A 21,648-nucleotide genomic window follows, 5' to 3' on the forward strand; every position below is an offset into this window, starting at 1 on the left:
CCAAAGTAAATGAGATCCATTTGTCTTCTGTCTCTCCGACCTAAAGCGCGGTGGTAAAAACAGTTTAACGTTAGCGTGGGTTTGATCGAGAGTTTATACGAGTCTAAACGGGTAGCTACTGAGTCAAATTCCCCGTATACGATTCCCTGTATTCCTTCTCCAGAGAGATCGATTCGCTCCAGACTGAGAAGTTCCTCAGCTCCAGAGACGCCTCGGATTGTTCAGAGGTTGGAGATCCAGAGGCACCGAATGCACCTGGAAACACGACGGATTTAAAGAAAGAAAAACAAACCGGTGAGGACTAAAACTGATTTATTTTTAATCTTTGGTGTTTAATCTTTCGTCGTTTTTTCCAGAGTGACGGAGAAAGTTTATATTTTTATGTTTACCTTGCTATCTTTAGCTAGTCATCTTACCTGAACTAGCTACTTATCTCCTGTTTCTTTCACGAACCGTCTTTTGTTTTTTTTATTACTTTTAACCACTTTTTTTTAATATATTTATATTTATTTTGTTTTCTACATCTAACAAAGTTGATTCGTGTGATCTGTTCTGGTAGCTAAGCTAAGCTACGTTATTGTTCTGTGGAGAGCTAGCTAATGCTAACGTAAATAAACTTTGGTCAAGTCTAGCTAGTTAGCTAGTTAGTTAGTTAGCTACGGTTAACTTTTCTCAAATCGGTTGTAAATATACTTTTTTTTTTTTAAACATCTCATTTAAATATATTACGATTAAAATCGTATTATAACGTCGTATAGCTAACATTTTTTAAAACCAGCTAGCAACTAAGTTAGCTAACTATTTATTTTCATGATGGTTTATTATTTTTTGTTCAAAAGCAGATAGTTAGTTTACTTTAACCACTCGTTAAAAAAAAATCCACACTTTATATTTCATTTTGTAACATATTTTATATCGTTTTATGTTATATTTCGTCTTTCAGCTTGTTTTTATGATACCTGTGCAGGTGTATAGTTTAGTGTTGTACTTATTTTCTTCCTAGAGAAAAAAACAACATTTCACCATTTGTACAAATTAACTTCTTAAAAAACAAACAAGCTAAAATACAGTATGATGAATATGTAAATGTGTCTGTCATCTTCAAACAACAAGGAAATATAAACAGGAAGGTTTGGATAGTAATGTTGTTTCTGCACTTCCTCTGTGTTTAGGCTTGAATGTTGCTGAATATATTTAATAAACTATATGAGAATATAAAAGCTGTTGACGTTAAAGGTTTAAGCCTTTTTTATATACTGGTGAAAAAAGCCCTAATTTTTGTAAATAAATACATTTATAAGACAGCGATGGTTTAATGATCGAAGCTCTGGGTTACTGATCAGATGGTTGGGGCTTCAAGCCCCAGAAAGGCCCTTTAACCCTCCCTGCTCCAGGGATGCTGTGTTCCGTCTGATACCGTTCCCCGACTCCTATCTAACTGGGATATGTGTAAATGTAATGGATATGTGACAAACAATGGCTGGCCCAACAAGTAGAAGCTCCTGTGTGCTGCCCAGTTGTGTTTTTGTTACCTAGAAATCTAATAGATAGAGAGAGACAGACATGGATTTAAAAAAGACAGACAGATAGAAAGATAGCTAGACAGATAAATAGACAAACACGGATAAATAGACAGACAAATACAACTTTATTGTTATTACATAGTACAGGTGCACAGCATCGAAATGCAGTTTGGCATCAACCAGAAGTGCAAAGAGTAACAATTGTGCAAATAGAGAAGTGCAGACAAATATGTAGCATATATACAGTATGTAAAAAAAAAATATATATATATATATATATATAATGTATGTATGTATAGGTATACATATGTACAGTAAATAAACATAAAGTTTATAGCGGTGCAGAGATGTGTGTAATGTACACCGGGCTACACGGCTGCTTATATGCATTAATACAGATTGCAAATGCAAATTAATGCGTTTATGATCAAAGTTTCTAATGTATCAATGTTTCAATGTTTCTAATGTTTGTGACCTCGATATAAAGCCAAGTTGTCGGCTGATGTTTTTACTTCTCCGCATCTTGCATATAAAATATTATTTACGTCTGACTAAAGTCTTAATTTAATCTTGGTTTGTTTAATCACAAGTTGACAACTTTTATCAGATTTGTTAGTTTCTTCATACCCGTGTTCCTGATTCTGGTCTGTTATCTGTGCAAGCTGATTAATCCAAAAGGTAAAGCTCATTCTGTCAGACAGGCCCTGCTTTATCCGATGTGTGTTGTGCAACAGGACGTGGGATTCAGATGTATGTGTTATAGTTAGAGCATTGTGGGTCTCCCACCACCATGATGACATAGCTATAGTACCTAAATAGGGGGAAAATAAAAGTAAAAAATATGTGAAATTTGATTTATTCACCTAGGCAATTTATAATTTTTTTTAACCCTGCAGTTATTCTTGCTGTAGATTTGATTAGTTATTAAAAATCTCCCTGTCAGGTCCAACACACTGTATGAACTAAGATTAAGAAACTGAATTATGTCGTTTGTCCATTTCTGACTCATTGCTTTAAGAGTTGGCCACAGGTGTGCTTTGATTACTCAGTGATGTGCCATTTAGGTGTGTCACACACTGCATTAAAGCTAATTCCTTCTTACTCAGAAAAGTGTGTGTCCCACAGGACTTAGATAGGCAGCGTTAATGCTTTGAGGTTCGGCCTTTCCTGCTTGCAGTCTAAAAGCTGGTTTTAATTTGTAGAGACTGCGGGAGGGAGCTGTGTGTATCTGCTTCTTCACCTACTGTTCCATGCCTAAAGCATGAGCTGGTACAAGGTCAAAAACCAGATGAGGCCTAATACCAGGCAGCAGGTTAGAGTCCTTTACAAAAGCGAAAGTTAGATGCTTGGCTGTATACATGTGCCAAACAGCTGTACATTCCACAGCTTCTCTCGCAAGTCTGTATTTGGGGAAAAACAGCATTAGCGCTGGAAAAAATGAACAAAAGAAAGCAGAGGTGAGAGCAGGCCACGTGTAATGCTGAAACACAGGACCTATCTGCATTCTTCAGAGCTGACATTCTCACTAGAGTGATACAGATGCATGAGCGTGAATGTCTTGGTTTTAAGAGTAGCTTTCTGTAGGCTTTCTGTACCTTTCTAGAATCAGGCATGACTTCTTGTGTTCTGTCTATTAAGTATATGATGCAAATGTCTGTAGTCTGTGTGCTTTATAGCTGTTAAATGTGCTCCATATTTCCTCCTCAAGAGTTTTGCATGCAAAACACTATCATTATTCGATCACAGTCAAAACTTCACTGCACTATCACTAGTTGCATCCATATGCTATTGCAAAATCGCTTCTCAAGCATTGCTGTAGCGTTCCAGATGTTATTTCTACTTGCTTGGAGACGAGTGACAAATTAAAGGAAAACCAATACGGAGTCTCGTTCCGGTCACCAGAGCAGCTTCAATGTGACATGGCACAGATCCAGTAGATATTTCCAAAGCTGGTGTGGTGGTGATGATGATTGTGGTGGTGGTGGAGAGCGTCTCACATGTTGCTTCAGGATATAATTTTACTCTTCGTGGAAGAACTGTTTCTTTATAGGACATAAAGGTGTTCAGTTATAAGACATTTTGACAAAATTATTATTATTTTTTAAATACTAAACTTTGTGCTTTGCTTAGACAATGCTCTTGTTCTGTGTCCATATTGTGTACAATATAATGAAGCAGTATCACACAAGCCAAAGTGTGGCCATGAGTCACAGACGTGAAAAAGTGAACACGTGACGTGTGTCAATTCGGACAAAATATGGTAGAATTCGGTCGCGAAGAAGCTCATGTTGATTTGTTTATTTCAAGGGCTTTAAATATTGAAAGCCAGTCAAATGGATCTGAGACCATCTTAGGTCTGATTCTAGGCATACTCTATAGTTTGGTTGTGGTGAGAAAGCGATTCGATCGTGATTCTGATGCTGATAGAGGAAGTGAAGCGAGCGTACGCTGTGTTCTCGTCTGTAAGCGACATTTTTTTGTTGCTGCTAAACTGAGCTGCGAGGTGCAAACTTCACCCAACGACTAAGCTAATGTGATGCATTCTGGAGATTTGAACTAACTTGGATTTAGACAAAAAGAGAAAATAAGCCGTTTAAGCATTAGGCAAAATGACATTTCCTTAATTATTAAGAAATATCTTGAGTGCAGCTCTGTGTTCTCCATGCGCCATGTGATTATAGACATTTTAGGCACATTTGACATCGATATTTGTCATCGTGTTTCTTACCAATCATTGAATGAGCATTATGCACACAGTTTCATCCACACACAGTGACCGTTTTTGATCTGATTCAGGCTCAGCATCCAGACGTATAGTTGACGGTGTCCTAAGTACAAACACATTGTAAAAACAGCCCTTGTATTTTGTGCTAACTCCTTGATGGTATTTATACCCCTTGGCCTATTAGTACTTGCCTGAGGATATTATATCGATGGACTAGAAAGTGCTTCCGTTAATCTGCTACATGCTTTAAATGCATGAGTTATGCGTAACATCATTTAGACAACCTCATTGATGATGTTCGTTGCAACATTGGGCTGGATTTATTTATCGACTTGCCGTTTTATTTCCTAAAACCAGCCGAAGCAATGACTGTTATGGCACAACATAAAAGAGCAGAACTGATTTCTGTTTGTTTAATCCACAAAGCATTATAACTCACAGCAGTTTAGTATGCTGTTTGGTTGGCTTATTGTTATTACTGAATGAATTTTACAGCCCTGGCTAATGGCAGGCTTTATTAGTCAGGTAAAGCATTGGTTTTGTTGTGTACAGTGTTTTAACTTAAACGTCCAATTTAATGAAAGAATGGAGTTGATTTAAAACGACTGAGTACTCTATTGAGTTTCTTTAGTGAAAAAAGTTAGTGCCAAACCCAAGACACCAGTTAAATCGCAACCAGTTAAGTCACCTTTAGATTTGGCCGTCTCAAGCGGACAGACTCGGCCGGTGCTTCATGGAAAACCTTAACTGACTCAATAACAAGCGAATTAGTCAGGTATGTTACCATTCAGCAGTGTATTTGAAGCAGACGATACAACAGACAACATGGGTCTCTGGGAGAAAATAGTTCTTCAGCACGCAATTCCTGAGCTCTGTAATGGAGACATGCCTGGAATGTCTGCAAGTTTTTTAGTCTTTTAGAAATCTGATAAAGCGTGTTTTATTCAACCCTCCTGCTGTTGTCGACGGTTCATTTATATATTTTTCTGTTACTGACACATCTTTCAACTACTTTTCCATATTCCTCTGTACAGACTCAGGTTACTGTCTTTTATTTATGACCCTCAAGGCAAAGCATTTCATCACACTGTACATGTGCTTATTTTTAATAACAGCACCAGTCTGCACATATTGTTTGGAGCCTTGGCAGCCATTGGTAACTTATACATTTTTAAATGCGTGTGCGTGCAAACCCACACATGTATAAGTAACTTATCAATCTCTTCTCATTATCAGTATACAGATGGTACTGGGACGCTAATTACAAACCTTAAAATAACTTGTGTAATATAATGTGTGTAAAGGAAGAAACAGGCTCTGATTGGCTCTGAATTGGAAGGGTTGTTTCTTCCATCTGATACAAACTTGTCTGCGTCTGTCTGTGGCGCTGTCTGCTTCTGTCTGTGGCGCTGTCTGCGTCTGTCTGCGGCGCTGTCTGCGTCTGTCTGCGGCGCTGTCTGCGTCTGTCTGCGGCTCTGTCTGCGGCGCTGTCTGCGTCTGTCTGCGGCGCTGTCTGCGTCTGTCTGCGGCGCTGTCTGCGTCTGTCTGCGGCGCTGTCTGCGTCTGTCTGCGGCGCTGTCTGCGTCTGTCTGCGGCGCTGTCTGCGTCTGTCTGCGGCGCTGTCTGCGTCTGTCTGCGGCGCTGTCTGCGTCTGTCTGCGGCGCTGTCTGCGTCTGTCTGCGGCGCTGTCTGCGTCTGTCTGCGGCGCTGTCTGTTTCGCTGTCGTCTGCGGCGCTGTCTGTTTCGCTGTCGTCTGCGGCGCTGTCTGTTTCGCTGTCGTCTGCGGCGCTGTCTGTTTCGCTGTCGTCTGCGGCGCTGTCTGTTTCGCTGTCGTCTGCGGCGCTGTCTGTTTCGCTGTCGTCTGCGGCGCTGTCTGTTTCGCTGTCGTCTGCGGCGCTGTCTGTTTCGCTGTCGTCTGCGGCGCTGTCTCTGTGTGTGTGTATGTCTGTCTTTGTCGCTGTGTGTGTGTGTCTGTCACTCTGTTTATTTACATGTAGTACATTTACAGCATTTGGCAGACACTCTTATCCAGAGTGACATACAAAAGTGCTTTTAAGTTTTAAGTGCTCTATCATTATACATTAACACTGCTTCACTAGGTCACAAACTTATAAACCTCCATAAACCTAAAATTCAGTTCAGGGTGTGTTTTTTATTTATTTACTTATTTTTGTAATAAATATATACATCCAACGAACTGATGAAGTGCTATTTCATGTGTTTCAGGAAGAGGCAGGACTTCACTCGTAGTACATGCCTTCATGTAAATGTGAGAGAGAGTGTGTTAGTCTAGTATTAAATAAGAATTTGGACAAACGCTCAGCAAGACGTCTTTACAACATCACTGCTATATGCAAAACATGCAGCCGTGAAGTAAATAAAGCTGGCAGAACAAAGCTTGCTGACGGATGTTAACTAAAGGAGAGCTGCAGCTGAACAGGTAATAATTAACACTGTTGTTAGCAGTTTTACTTCTCAGAGCTCACTAGGATCTTGTATAGCTGGACAGTGTGACTTAAAGAATATTAGGTATGTTTATTTTAACTTAATGGTTAAGGACATTGCACATTGTGTACTCTGGTAACATAATTAAAAGTAAGAGCCAGAATTTAGCTCAGCCGTGAGGGCGCCTTGAGACGTTAAGCATCCAGCCATTCTACTGTCAACAAACCTGAGTGAACGCATGAGAGAGGGGGACAACAAACCTTTGCCCATAATTCTTCCAGATATTCTCCTTAGCATAAGAAAAAATATTCACAAAAGTTTTGAATTAAACAAGCATGTTTTCAGCCTAGACTTAAACACAGAGACAGTTCATGGTTAAATATTCCTACAAACGCTGCAATAACAAATATGTTCTCATTCAGTTTGATAAACGAGATCCATTTATCTCTTTGCTATTCAGTCCAATCTGATCTGGGCAAAAAAAAAACAAGCGTCGTTTGGAGTTTTAGAGGAATGTATTTCAATCTGTGCAGCACAAAGGATCAGGTTGCTTTGGGAGCCTGCAGCGTGGTGGCACGGAGCAGGATGGTGGTTATAGGAGGAGGTGGCGATTGTGGTGGTGGAGGGGGGAAGCCGGCAAGATCAGGTTTCTCATGGCTGCCTGCGTTGTTTAGACCGCTGCACCTTTTAAAGGCAGCCCCCTCAGCTCTGACTAACATTGGAGACAGGATGGCTGAGCAGCAGCCGAAAGCATTTGCTCCCTTCCTCACATGTAACATCCACCTCCGCTCAGGAGCCTCCTGCGCAGCGTGAGTCGTGAGCCTAACCCGTTATTACACGAGCAGATTTACGCGATTTAGGACGGTTTTGTGGTGAAGGAGGAGAAGGATGCGAGAGTGATTTTGTTTGTTTTCTGCCCAGCGCCCCTCAGAGTGCGAACTCTCCTGCGATGTGAATGGGCACAGCGTATTGACAAAGCCCCCAGCTGTCCTTTAATGGTATTGATCCTGCTTTAAATACTCTCAGCTATCAGAGTAAATTATTTAGAGCGGCACCAGATATATCAAATGCAAAGACAAGCTGGAACCTGGAGCAGTCCAAAGAGATGTTTGTCTCTTGTAAGAACTCTGAAGACTTATTTTATTATTTCGGGATGCCTCCCTGATTGCGGAGTCCTTGCCTAATTGAATTGATCGTGTACTTTTGTTTTAAAGGAAAACCCATGTGATCTTCTCATGGAAGAGCTTTTAAGTGACCTTTTAACTAATGTGATACTGACGGGGTTTTGGTGTACAGGGACCCAAACTGAGGATGCATCAGTACCATTATTAGTGTTGGAGTATTGGTCTGATTCTCCTGTACTGTTACCCATTAAAATATGCGAGTGTACGTTGTTACACTACAGAACGGACAGCAACCTGGACGATTAATGAGATCAATCAATGCAAGCGGACGGCAGATCCTAGTTGTCATTAAGCTGAGCCAAAAACAAACCCAACACTTCTGATTAATGTTGAAACTGAAATGACTTCCAAGTTGTTGATTACACTTTCAGTTGCTGTCAATCAACTCATCTGTACGAACGCTTCATGTTTATAACTAGCATTTTGATCGTGTGGCGATCCTGCACATCAGATCTGTTTTTTGCTAATTGTTCAATCATTCAGACGCGTCTAAAGAACCGCACCAACCACAGATGGAAGGAATGCACAGTTTTGGCAAGTTCCAACAGCTAGAACTCCTGCAGCTGAGAACTAAACACACCTTCAGCGTCATGTTTGTGATATGTGCCAGTCTCGGCTCATGCCTCCTGCACGTTTGGACTAGAGTGCTAGATTAGCTGATTTATTTTTTTTCTCCTTCTGGCTGACATATGCATAGCTGCCTGTGAGGAACGTTTTGATGTATTTCTGGCTGTTTTATATTGATTACACGATTGCTCAACCACCCAGCATATCTATATAAATATATATCATAAAGTTTATCATACGGTAAGGTTACTTATATAGTGTGAACGGCAGTGCCTTAAAAACACCATCAAAGAATAGTTAGGAAATATTATATAAGGTTAACTTTTCATGCACAACTAATTTTCGAGTGTCTGGCATTGTTCACACACTTAAAGGTGGGGTGCACAATGTTTGAAAGCCAATGTTGACATTTGAAATCACCTAAATAAACACGCCCCTAACCCAAATGGGTGTCACCCCTGTTTTGATAGCTCCGCCCCACACATACATACGTAACCCATAATACTATAATAACGTCTAATGTTACATATGCACTCTGCTCAAGTTTGTTACAGCTGCATTTGTGAAGGAGAGATTTTTTTTTTTCTTTTTCAACATTTGAACTCATTTGAACAATTTTCTCGATTCATGTTTTATTCCATTGTAGCTCATGTGATTGTTGAATGCACATCAAAACATGACTAGGTAAGCAAAAGCTGCACAAAATGCCACAGAGGAAGATGACGGTGCGAGTAACGCTTTTATCGAGCAGTCTGAGCACCCAGTGGTTTAATTAAGAAATGTCATCCAGCAGCTAAATATAAACACTTTGTTTTCGTTTTGGTATTTGTCCGGTTTTGTGACATCAGACTGTTTTTTGGCAGATCTGGCAACCTATGCCAAAATGTGTTTACACGTGTACATATGGAGTGTACAAGGTGTAAATGATTCTATGTTTATTCATTGACTTGATACAGATTTTCTGTTCTGTTTAGGAAATTAAATGCCACTTGGATGTTCTGCTCTGTGGACCTGAGTGATCTCAACGTTCACAATGTGCTTCACCAACATCGATGTGGAAAATGGAGGCATCTTCATGGTACGTTGATTTCTGCAGTGTCTTTGTGAGTGGAAGAAATAATAATACATTATAATTTTTTTAATATATATTATAAAGGTCTTGGACAAAAAAAGTCCTTTGTGCAGAGGCCTGTTCTACTCATCATGATATCCTTGCGTTCCAGCATCAAACAAAACAGTATGAGTTTTTATCTCTATTATAATGTAATGTCGGCTATCGAGGAGGAGAGGAATAACAGTGAAGGTCTTTACGTAAATCTAACACTTATAATTGGTAATGGTGGGGATATTGAGAAAGTGATTACATAATGTTGGTGGTGTTGGTGGTACAGGGTTCTGTTTGGATTGGCATTCTTCAGTCTTTCACTCTTTAAAATATCGGCCATGTGTATGACGTGGAAGACGATGTGTCTTTGCTGTACACCGATGCACAATGAGCTAATAATCCGTCATCCAACTGAGTGTTGTGATTGATGCGTCCACATTACACTGAAAATAATTCTGCACCTCCCTTTCACTCCTCCCCTTAAAGCAGAAAAGGTGGAAATACTCATTTTCATGTCTTCTTGTTGGTTCTGGATGACTGAACAGTTCATCACGGTATTTTAATATGAAAAATCACTAGCAGTGAACAGTCAATATTCTCTAGTCTACTCCCACACCTGCTTATTAAATCAGTGGAAATGCAGACTGATTCTTAAAAAGCATCTCTGGTTTCCTGAACCAGAGCTATCACAATGTCTAGAGAAAAGCTGTGTGTGTCTGGCTGGCTGTGTTTTTTTTTTTTTTTTTTTTTTTTTTTTTCTTTCTTGAGGTGATGGTGATACTTGATTGTTCTGTACTGGTGAACATCAGCAGAAATCTGATTTTTTTTTTTTTCCTGCTCAGTGCCACTAAGTGCCCAAGATTTCAGTCTGTTTGGTGAGGTGTGAGAAGTTGTTTTCAAGCCTGGGAGTGTTCCAGAGATCTGATTCCTGATCCTCTTTAAAATGGCAACATGGGGATCGCTTCAGCCAAATTCTGGTGTGTTCCTCATCAGGACTGGATGCTCTCCCCTCAGCACTGCGTGCCCTGGACCCTGATTTGTTCAACTTGTTACGTTAATTCTTGTTTAAGCTTTCATGGTGTCATGGGAAACATTATGGTCAATGGAGACAAAATGCCTTATTGACGTATAAAAGGTCTCATGCCGTCCTGCATGACCTAAGAGCTTTTATTTTAAAGGGCTTATCTCTTTTTCGGTATTCTTGCATGATGGCATGCCCCAGTTCCAAAAGCTTTATACTTCAACACTTGTTCTTCAGCACATAACGTAGTAGCTATCGTTTTGTGAAACTTTGCACAAAAAAGTGCCAATTTAATTGCACAATCAACCCAAGGAAGTAATTTCTAATTATAAGTAACTCCCTCAGACAAGACCAGAATGATTTAGTGGATTTGAACTCTATGTATTCAGGCCAAGTGTGGAAATGCACTTAGGTACAGTTTGGGTCCTCGGTGGCCTTCAGTGTACTCTTAAACTGAGCTGACTGAGAGCTCATACTGCATCTGAGATCTTTCCAAAGTAACCTTTGTTCATTATCTAAGCATGTCGTTGTGATTAATTCTTCAGGAGGGAGCATTATGGTGATTAATTGCACTGGCTTGGAGAAGCCAAAGAAAGAAAAGTGGGTGATGATGGAGTGAGGGCCGGTCAGGGGGCACAACTCGGTATTCTAATGCTAATCCAATCACAGGATGAGGAGCAAAGCAGGCAAACGGACAATGGCAGCGGAGCCAGAAAGTCTGCCATGAAGCACAGCAAAGCCTTGAAAGGCATGTGAGGCAAGACGCCGCCATGGAGGAGAGGACACTGAGCGCTGCCTGTGAGGAGGGGCCTTAGGAGGGAGCAGGGCTTCATGCCAAGCCAAGCTAAAGAGAGGAGGTCGGAGACCAACACCAGAACATGCTAGGTAGTAATGAGAGAGAGAGATATACAAATCTGTATGGAAATCTTTCATTTTTGAATGTGCAAACCTCTTGTGGGTCATGAAGCCATTTAATTCTGCCCTGCTCACTGGTGATTGTTCATACGTGTGTGTAGACTAGCATGGCGAATATACAATCAACTTAAAAAGGGGGTAACGGGTTCAGGCTCCCCCTGTATAGTATATCCTTTCACACAGAACATATTTCTTCCCTAAGGATTCCTAGGCATCAGTGGCTGGCTATAAGATTCTCCACAGGTGAACCCTGGGCACTCTGTACAATACCCTCTTTGATTGTGGAGCTTTTTACAAAAACATATGGCGCCAGTGAACTTTCAATGAAATGCTAAACTCCATCTTTAACACTGTGCGTCCTCACCGCGGTCCGTTCAGGAAGGTGATGTGATGGAAAGATTACTTTTGTTTAGCGGTGTGCAATAGGACATTTAAGTATCTTATCAAGACCATTTAAAGGCATTTCTAGGATTTCTGTAAATAGTGTTATGTTTAATCTAAAAATAAAAGGGAGACCGTGATAAACAAATTGTTTATTTATTATACTCATCTTCAGTCATGATACCTAGCACTACTTTTCATCAGGTTCTCCTTTCTGAGATCATTTTGTTTAAATCTGTGGTCCATGATGCTGTGAAACATGATGTGGTTGTATGAAAATAATCAACACCCGGGCGGTGGAATTGGTATGGGTTAGGTAGCATTAGGTAGTATTTTTAATTAAATACAGAATTAATGGTGTAGGTTAATGTTGCATGGAGAATTAAGGTTCCTGTTATCGCTTATTTAAAAGCAGTTATAAACTTTTTTTCTTCCCCAATCTCTTAATAAGAATAAAGTACAACTTGTCATGTTATCTTGAAACCGGCAAAAGTCGACCGTTTTCTGTGCTTACAGAAGGTTCCCCTCACACACCGTCAACAATGACATGTTTTGAACCAGTGTATCTGGAGCTTCGGCTATAGAAGCCCCGGTAGCCACTGATCACTCTTGTTACCCAGTCTACCTCCGCTGCTTCATTTGGAAGGCTTGAGGTCTTTTTTTTCCCTGTTTGATGGCCAGCCACAATATTTCAGCTGAACATAAAAATGGCTTTCTTTTATTACAACAATCTTGACCAGACTTTACCTGCTTTGGTACTTTGTATGTGATTAATTTAACAAACAAACGTATTTCATGCACATACTGTATGTATCATGCTGAGGTTAACATACTGTGCTACAGTCTCTCTCTCTCTCTCTCTCTCTCTCTCTCTCTCTCTCTCTCTCTCTCTCTCTCTCTCTCTGTCTGTCTCTCTGTCTTTGTCTCTATCTTTCTGTCTCTCTGTCTGTCTCTCTCTCTGTCTCTCTCTTTTCTTTTTTATTCAGATGTTTATGTAGCATATTTTAAAGGAGACTCCATTGTGAGTGGTTTGTAGTAGCCGGTGAATTTCTCAGGAACATGACAAGTGCCAAGTGGGAAATAAAAGGAGCTTGACGAGGGATTTATTGTTTTTTTTTTTCCCGTTTTAAAGGTGGGGTCTCCGATTTTTGAAAGCCAATGTTGACATATAAAATCACCAAAAGAAACACGCCCCTAACCCAAATGGGTCCCACCCCTGTATTGATAGCTCCGCCCACACATACTTACGTAACCCTGGCAACTAATGGAAAGAAATGTGTCTATCATAGCTGAAGGGAAGAACAATACGATTGCAGATAAACAAACAAGCAAACATCACACACAAGCATAATCATGCAAAGCACGGCATATATTAGTTCTGTGAAACAAAGCAAAACCAACGTTACTCACCTATCGAGAAGGAAAAAAGCGCCTCGGCGTCTTAAGTAAAGTTGGCCGCATATTCACAGATTCGAGTTTCCTGAGTCAATAACTCCTGAGCTAAACGCTGTTAATACACAAAACGCGGTTGTAGCTGCCTCTCTACATTACTACGATATAAAAGAGGTGTTATTTGTGTAGTAACAGCGTTTAGCTCAGAAGTTATTGACTATTGAAATTCGAATCTGTGTATATGTGGCCAACTTCCCGCTCCTTCATTCCTCTCCAGTGCTGGAAAGCTGATCCTATATTAACATGGTCCTAATTCTTGCCTTATCGTAAGCCTTTCTTCGCTTTCTTACTGTTTTTATCCTCCATGTCAATGTTAAAACCACTTTCTGCTAATGTCACACATGCGCACTGAACACTCTCCGCCGCATATTGACAAGACCCGCCCCTTTCTGCTCATTGGCCACACGTTTGTTTTGATTTTTAGTTTGTGGTCCTGACTCAGTTTCCTGAAGCATTTCTCAAAAATCGGAGACCCTAGCTTTAAAGTGAGTGACTCAATACTTTGAAAAGGTAACTAATGCAGAATAAACCTGAAATGTCACTTCCTCTTATTGTTACTGTGAACAAATACAGTATATCTGACCTGTTGCTCTTTTAAATTCAGATCCTGGTTCCTGTGTCATGCTTCATCCAGCACTGAATGCTGCAGGGTAAATAGAGTGACAATGCAATCCTGCTCCGTTTATACTGTATAATAATGAAAAACATGGAAACACTCAGAAATCTTAGATGTGACCTGTAGATACATTTCACTCTGCCAGATATGGACTTGAATCCTCTGGTGATTTCCCATTGTTGTTTTTCTCTTTTGAAACTTTAGACATGTTTTATCTTCAGGGAGCAGGATATGAATTGGAGATAAGGGAATAACATGGAGTAAACAGTAGATGTGACAACACAGAAAATGGTCAAGATTCCTTATTGTAAAGATTCTTTTTTTTTTAATACCTTCCTTTCCACATTCAGTGCCATCTAACAAAATAAAGCTCTTCCCTGCCAAAACACCACAGTGATGTTAACTGTCTTGTTCCTCAGCTAACCACAAAAATCTTCAGCCATTGCACACCACCACATGCTCTGACGTTTTTTGCGGTCAAAGTGTAAACACAGCGCAAAAGGTCATTTAAAATTGTGGGGTTTGTAAATCCTAATTTTTATCCCTAGGGCTTTTCTGAGGAGGTTAAAACTCTTCCTAGAGGTAACCCTCAGAATCTGTGTTAATACTGTAGAACACACTTAAGCCCATCCAGTCATGATGCTTGACAGGTGCCTCATGGCGGGATTGGTGGCCTTGTTCCCCTGCCTTGAGGAGGCCTACTTTGTTCCCTTGTTATCCAGTCAGGGATGTGTGAAAAGTGGAGCACAGGTCGGGGCTCTTTGTCTCCCTTGGGCAAATTAAAAGTGACACACACCGGCCCTCTCTGCCACTAATTTGCACCCGGTCAGCTTGGCTGAGGCTCCGCTCAGAGCCACTAATTGCAGAGAGACATGGACGCTTACAAGGGAACAGACACATCATGTTATTAACGCTGGATAGTGCTAGTGCTGTTAATTGTGGAATATCCTTGAACAAATAGTTTGCGTATATTATAATTTTTAAGAATAGTGCCAGTCTGACAAGGGGTTGTGGGGTCAAGTCTGGAAAACACCAATAGCCAGCAATTTGTATTGATACAAATTAAAGGTGAGGGAGTGATGAACGCATCTTCCATTGCATTTGATTGTTGATCAGAGAGAGTGTGTCTGCTCATGTCTGAACACTCATGTTTACTTCCTTACCTGTTCAGTGTTGATTTGTCCCTGCAGTGGTTATTGTAAGCTACTTTCAATGTATAAATGTAACAAAATGTATGCATGTGCTTCTGAGTGGTGCAAAAAAAAAGCATTTTCCATATTCCACATTTTAATGTACACACCTCTTATGTACCTTTTCTGTGTCTCTTAGTGTCATGGCTTAGAGGATCTTGTAAGAACAAAGCTTTAAGATTCGAGTGAAATTCCACCCTCATTGCTCACATTCTCCAGTCATCTGCCTGGGACACCACTGTCGCTTCTCAGCCTACACGGTCTTGGACGACTCCATCAGCACCGGTGTACAGAGGCAGGAACATCTGCATTTCCAAGAGCTTGTCCCAAAAGAGCTACCAAGCTGTTTGAGAATGAACCGCTTTCACTTATACGCCATTGTGCTGTTTGAAGTCTGCATTCTCTACCTCCCTTTAACCGAAGGTAAGGACACCTTTTTTTAATGTAAATAAATCGACTCCGAGTCACTTTGTTAAAGTAGCAGATTAAACCAGGTCACTGCTGTAGTGATAGTGCTGTGCATTCAGTCTTTAATGATAACTCTAATGTACAATTAATCTAGACATGTCCTTAGATGATGCCCAGTAGGAGCACGACGAGATGAGTATCGTAGAGTCCTTTTCTAAAAGATAATCAAATAACACAGGGTCATCCTAGTGTAATTAAGTTATCACATGATTCGAAAACTAGAAGCCAAACAGTCGCCAACACAATTAGACTTTCATCTGTATACGTTCAAGTTTCACGTCAATATAGCATCTGAAACCAAATACTGGGATACTTTGTGTTTGTCTCTTGTTAAAGTGGAATAGCTATTGTAAAGTCTGAGATGCGCTTTTATGCTTTAGTGCTTTTTTTTTATGATGGTGCGCTCTGATGTGTGGCGCAACTGATAACATTGTTTGCTAGAGGTCCATAAAGAGCACATGTTCTGCTGTTGCCTTTGGGAATGCACACTAGAACACTCGCTAGTTACCACAAACACACCTGGAACTGCTGTAAAGATGAACCTGTGCTCCTGATAAAAGCCTTTAAACAGTCTGTGAGAGCCGATTGCCCTGAGTGCCGTGTTTAAACGACCTTAAACAAGATAAGCTGTTATGAAGATGCCTGGTTCTATTGATAAGACCTGTGATTTTAGCCATTATATATTTTACAAAAAAAAAAAGTGCACACACCAGAAGTCATGTCGTGTAAAGTTGCACAATTTCAAGCGTGAAAACTCTCAATGTGTCAGTAAGATATTCTTGAAGTCCTGCTCACTGACTAATAAACCACGTCTTCCTCTAAATCCCCCACCATTCATTCTAGAGGAAGCTGTTGTGCTGATTGTTGTCACTCTCTCTTCCTATCTGCACATTGACTATTTCCTGTATGACACTGGGCGACTCGCTGCAGGGCACGGACATTTCCAGACCATTGTTCTCAGGAAATATTCACTTTTAGTGGTGTTGCTCACTTGATAATGAAGATTTAGTACTCAGCAGGGTGTCATTTTACCTGATGATAATTTTACAGAAACTCCATGATTGCAAATTGGCTTGTTTTGCTTCAGCGGTGGAAAAATCTGTCACTTGGACAAACAGATTTAATATTTTCGTGTTAGGTTTGTAGTTTAGGTAAACCAATAGGATATTAACTTGAAGACTGCAATAACGACATCATAACTATTATAATAGTGGGTTGTGCTTTTCCACCACTGTAACAAAACTGTTTAAAATTAAATTAATTTTAATTAAATTTTAAGTAAAATTGCTGAGCCCCGCTTTGCTTCATGAACCTCACATTGTAAGTTGTAGTTTTAGAGCGCCCAAATGCTATTTTATCGTGTGTGTGTGTTCACGTGTGTGTGTGCGTGTCTGTTTGGCAGTAAATGGAGAGGCTCGTTATGGGGGAAGGGTGTTGTGCCAGACCTCAGACTCCACTATGACTGCAGCCGAATGAAGCCCACATGTGTTAGAGAGTGTGTGTGTGTGTGTGTGTGTGTGTCTGTGTGTCTGTGTGTGTGTGTGTGTGTGTCTGTGTGTGTGTGTCTGTGTGTGTGTGTCTGTGTGTGTGTGTCTGTGTGTGTGTGTCTGTGTGTGTGTCTGTGTGTGTGTCTGTGTGTGTGTCTGTGTGTGTGTCTGTGTGTGTGTCTGTGTGTGTGTCTGTGTGTGTCTGTGTGTGTGTGTGTCTGTGTGTGTGTGTGTCTGTGTGTGTGTGTGTCTGTGTGTGTGTGTGTCTGTGTGTGTGTGTGTCTGTGTCTGTGTGTGTGTGTGTCTGTGTGTGTGTGTGTGTGTGTGTGTGTGTGTGTGTGTGTGTGTGTGTGTGTGTGTGTGTGTGTCTGTGTCTGTGTCTGTGTCTGTGTCTGTGTCTGTGTGTGTGTGTGTCTGTGTGTGTGTGTGTCTGTGTGTGTGTGTGTCTGTGTGTGTGTGTGTCTGTGTGTGTGTGTGTCTGTGTGTGTGTGTGTCTGTGTGTCTGTGTGTGTCTGTGTGTGTCTGTGTGTGTCTGTGTGTGTGTCTGTGTGTGTGTCTGTGTGTCTGTGTGTGTGTGTGTGTGTGTGTGTGTGTGCTCAGATGTTTCCTGGCTCCTTTCAACTCGACCTCTAGCCAATCACAGAACAGCCATTTGGCTGAAGTAAAATGTCTTCATTGCTGTCAGCATGACGAGTTCCATTGGCTTTGTGCTGTACAGAGATCCCGTCCTTTCGAACGCTGACAGTCTCATTCAGAGCTGTCCTTGGTATTTAAACCGGCGCTTGTATCCGCATATAAATTGAACTGAGCTTTACGGGCATGACCTTACTAAAAGGAACAAGGAAGATGCTCAGTATTCAGGAGCTGTTGATATGACACAGAGATACAAGAGGAAGCCACAGAGGCTTTGCTTATTTCAGGACAGTTCTGGGTTTGTGACTGAGTGGGAGTCTGAGCTAGCGAGGGGAAACTTGGAGGCCTTTCTGGGTTTTTATTTGAGTTTTGGTTCTTTTTAATCCCTTATCCAGGTTGTTCCTGACTCGAGCTTTCCGCTTCACTTTAGTGCTCGGGTCTTAAGTTGAATTGCTTCAGCCTGGCATCAGGACCAGCCCACCTATTGTGTAAGGGTTATTGGCTAGCTCAAATTATAGAAGTAACCTAATTTACTTTCCCTGAGTGCTTATGTGAAGTCTAGACAGTCTAGCTGTACTTGTACCCGATGTTGTGTGTACTTCAGATGCCTCACCTTGCAGGTTCATGATTAGATCTTTATCAGTGCTTGGAAAGCGTTCGAGACAACATGAGCTGGGCTAATTTCTTGTAGTATTTCATAAGATAACTAGAGTCACAGTGAGGAAGTGTTAGTCTGTTATACATTAATGTATTTGCACACCAACTAATTAAAAAGTTGTGTTTTAGTCCAGTTTTGTTTTTCCTGCAGTCTTTTTTGCCTGGTTATATAAGCGATATGGGAGCCAAGCTAATGGATCTGGACTGAACTCCCAAATGCATCCCAAATGACTTACTACACCCTCTGCACTTACACTATGCACTTTGTCCTGTAGTGTATAAATTTTTGAAGGCTAGCTCACAGTCACGTTTAAAACTAACCGGAAATGTAAAACGTTTCCCAACTCGACGACAAACGACAAACTTGTGGCATGACGCTGCAAGCTTTAGCAGAATGCAGAGAATTTTATAAAATGTTTAAAAAAAATAAATAAAAGAAATCACATGACCCGGTTTTGTGTAAGACATTTTGAAAAATTTCTCAGACTGTGTCAGTACCTAGTAGCTCCGCCCCTCTCCCGCTATGTAAAACAAAGCTGCGAGTGTCGAGGGCAAGAAGCTGCGAGTGTCGAGGGCAAGAAGCTGCGAGTGTCGAGGGCATTCCACACTTCGTTTTTTTTTGGTTATATTCAGTTTGAACACAATACTCACCCTAATTATACTGCTATCATTTATTTTTGTAAATCCTTTGTGCTTGAAGTGTGCTGTATAAATAAACTCACCTTGCCTTACTGACTCCAGGTTCGCTCATGCAGAATTTGCATTAGGTAATGATTATTTAAGCTTATTGCACAAGGTGTCTACCAAACCATAGCACATTTACTGCCATTGAGCTCTGACCATCAAATGTAGTCTCTGCATGCGCATAAAATGAGCTGAAGCACAACAGAGGCTCTTTTATCTCCCCCGGTCGCAATTTAATCACTGAGGCCTAATAAAATTAGCTCCATGAGTAGAATTCGAACAGAATTCCAGATCAGCAGCAGCAACACATGGATGTAGAGAGCCAGGGAAAAAAAAAAAAAACAGCAGACAGGCTAGTAATGAGATCTGAGAGCAGAGTTTAACGGAGGAACAGAGCACCATGTTGCTATGCCTCCAAGCTCTTTATAGAGTCAAGTAGGGAGTGATTTGCTGTCTTACCGACATGTCTGGACTGGAAAGACTAGAGTGGAGTCATGCGCTAGAGGAAGTGCCTGCAGCAGTCTTACTTACACACATATATACACACACGCACACACACACACAGCTAACAGGAGGTGAGGTTTAGTGGTTTAGCTAAGCAGAACAGGACTGTATGTGGTCATATGTAATATAGAGATGGTCACATAGACATGGTTAAAGATGAGGTGTCGTGGAGTCACTGCTATACATTGTAGTGAAATTACAGCCACCTAAAGTAATAAGTTCATTATTAGGTCAATATACAGAGCCATTAATCACACTGTTGGGCACTAAGGATTTAGCCAAATAAAACAACAACTCAAGAAATGTGAGATTTGATCTTGTGAATGAGAAATGTGTTGAGAATGAGTTTGTGTTGGATTTAAGAAGAGGATTAGCGTACGGTTTCAGGTATTCAGCGCAGTGCGTTCAACCAGTGCTGATTTCTCACTTCTAATTCTGAGCAGAAAGAGTTGAGTAATCTTGGGTAACAATTGTTCTGATAAAAGTATAATCATTGATGTGGTAAGATTTCTGTAAGGAGCTGCTATGAGATCGCAAACATTGCACAGACTATCTGTCAAGATGGAATATTTTGGTGCTGAGCTGCTCCCTAGTGGTAAAAATATTTATCTGACGTGAGCTGCCCCCTAGTGGTAAAAATATTTATCTGACGTGAGCTGCCCCCTAGTGGTGAACATATTTATCTGACGTATGACCGATTAGGTGCGTAAGTGTGTGGAAACTGCTTGGTGTGTCCATACACAGCTTTAGTTATTTGTCAAGTGAACCGATTTATGTGGTTAGTTAGATGTGCTCTGCTCTTGGTCCTACAGCTGGTCAGAACCCAGACCATGTGCTGCAGGGGGCCGGTGGCAAGTACAGCTCAGACTCCAGAAGACCAGGTTCGACAGTGGAGCCCGAGGACGCACCCCGTTTTCTCAGCTGTTACTGCTCAGGCCACTGCCCAGAGGATGCCAAGAACAACACCTGCATGTGAGTGACTTTCACCCGGCACGGTTTGAAAGATACAGAAGATGTAGTTGGCAGAAAACGTGCTCTAATGTTGATGAGCCCTGTTGGTGTTACAGGACAAATGGCCAGTGCTTTGCCATCATTGAAGAAGATGAAAATGGAGAAGTGTTCTTAAGCTCAGGCTGTATGAAGTATGAGGGGTCCCATTTTCAGTGCAAGGTAAACCTAGATGTTTATTAAAATGTCCTGACCGTCTGAATACGTGTAAAGTCGACTCGTGATGTAGTGCCACATTAAATAATACATTAAATCTGTTTTCCAGGATTCACAGTATGCCCAGGCGAGACGAACCATTGAGTGCTGTCAGTCTGACTTCTGTAATCATGATCTGAAGCCTGAACTGCCTCCACGAGAGTCAGGTGAGCTTCTGCCCAATTAGATAACATTGGGTAACAACCGAACACATCACAGCACTGCCAGTGTACATAGGGCTGTGACACTAGGGCAATTCTGCAGTTTAAACACTTTAGCTTTCAAAAACTGACTTTACTTACTGCATAATATATCCCTTAAAGCACCCTGTTTATTGTTTGTTTGTTTCTTTCTTTCTTTCTTTCAGAGGTATTTCTTGCCCCTCACTGGCTGGCCCTGTTCATCTCCGTTACAGTGTGTTGCTGTACTCTCGTCTGCATCACTGTGGTGTGTTACTACAGGTACGACCCTCATCTACCCAGTGTTCATCACATCCATCAGATTAAGCAGTGCTTGTTTAAAAAGGCTTTCAGATTTTAAGTTAGAAAGATAGATTCATTCTAAAGAGTAGAATTTAAACTAAAGGTGTGCTGGATGTGTTCCTGAATAAGTGTGAGGAGTAATTGTTATCTGAATATAAGACTCAGAAGGAAGACTCTTTGCAGCAGTGTTGTGTTTACTGAGTTACTAATTATGTAGTCACGACTTGTGCTACAGACAATTGACTCTCTAAAATGCAATCAGAAGATTAAAACAAATAAACGTTGACCCCAGAGTGTACTTCTTAGGTTATAGGGGTGTTTTTGTGTTGATGTGTTTGTGTGAAACTGTGTGTGTTTTTTGTTGTTATTCCACCCTTTAAGTGAGTTTGAATATTTCGAACTCGTA

The 21,648-nt window shown here is 40.9% G+C and overlaps 1 protein-coding gene across 2 annotated transcripts in view; it reads left to right on the plus strand.

The window, feature by feature from the left end:
* The window catches only part of bmpr1aa (bone morphogenetic protein receptor, type IAa), a 25,856-nt gene continuing 4,208 nt past the window's right edge, over positions 1 to 21,648 (plus strand). The window contains exons 1-7 of one of the 2 annotated variants that reach the window (XM_060872853.1): positions 1 to 294; positions 9,419 to 9,522; positions 15,264 to 15,547; positions 20,370 to 20,529; positions 20,625 to 20,727; positions 20,831 to 20,927; positions 21,128 to 21,221. In XM_060872853.1, coding sequence (XP_060728836.1) covers positions 15,478 to 15,547; positions 20,370 to 20,529; positions 20,625 to 20,727; positions 20,831 to 20,927; positions 21,128 to 21,221 — 524 coding nt within the window. In that variant the 5' untranslated portion in view covers positions 1 to 294; positions 9,419 to 9,522; positions 15,264 to 15,477. Of the gene's footprint in view, positions 295 to 6,490; positions 6,689 to 9,418; positions 9,523 to 15,263; positions 15,548 to 20,369; positions 20,530 to 20,624; positions 20,728 to 20,830; positions 20,928 to 21,127; positions 21,222 to 21,648 lie in introns of those variants that run through there. The other variant, XM_060872854.1, reaches the window with a different exon arrangement.

Source organism: Tachysurus vachellii, chromosome 6 (assembly GCF_030014155.1).
Source record: "Tachysurus vachellii isolate PV-2020 chromosome 6, HZAU_Pvac_v1, whole genome shotgun sequence".
Taxonomy (NCBI): domain Eukaryota; kingdom Metazoa; phylum Chordata; class Actinopteri; order Siluriformes; family Bagridae; genus Tachysurus; species Tachysurus vachellii.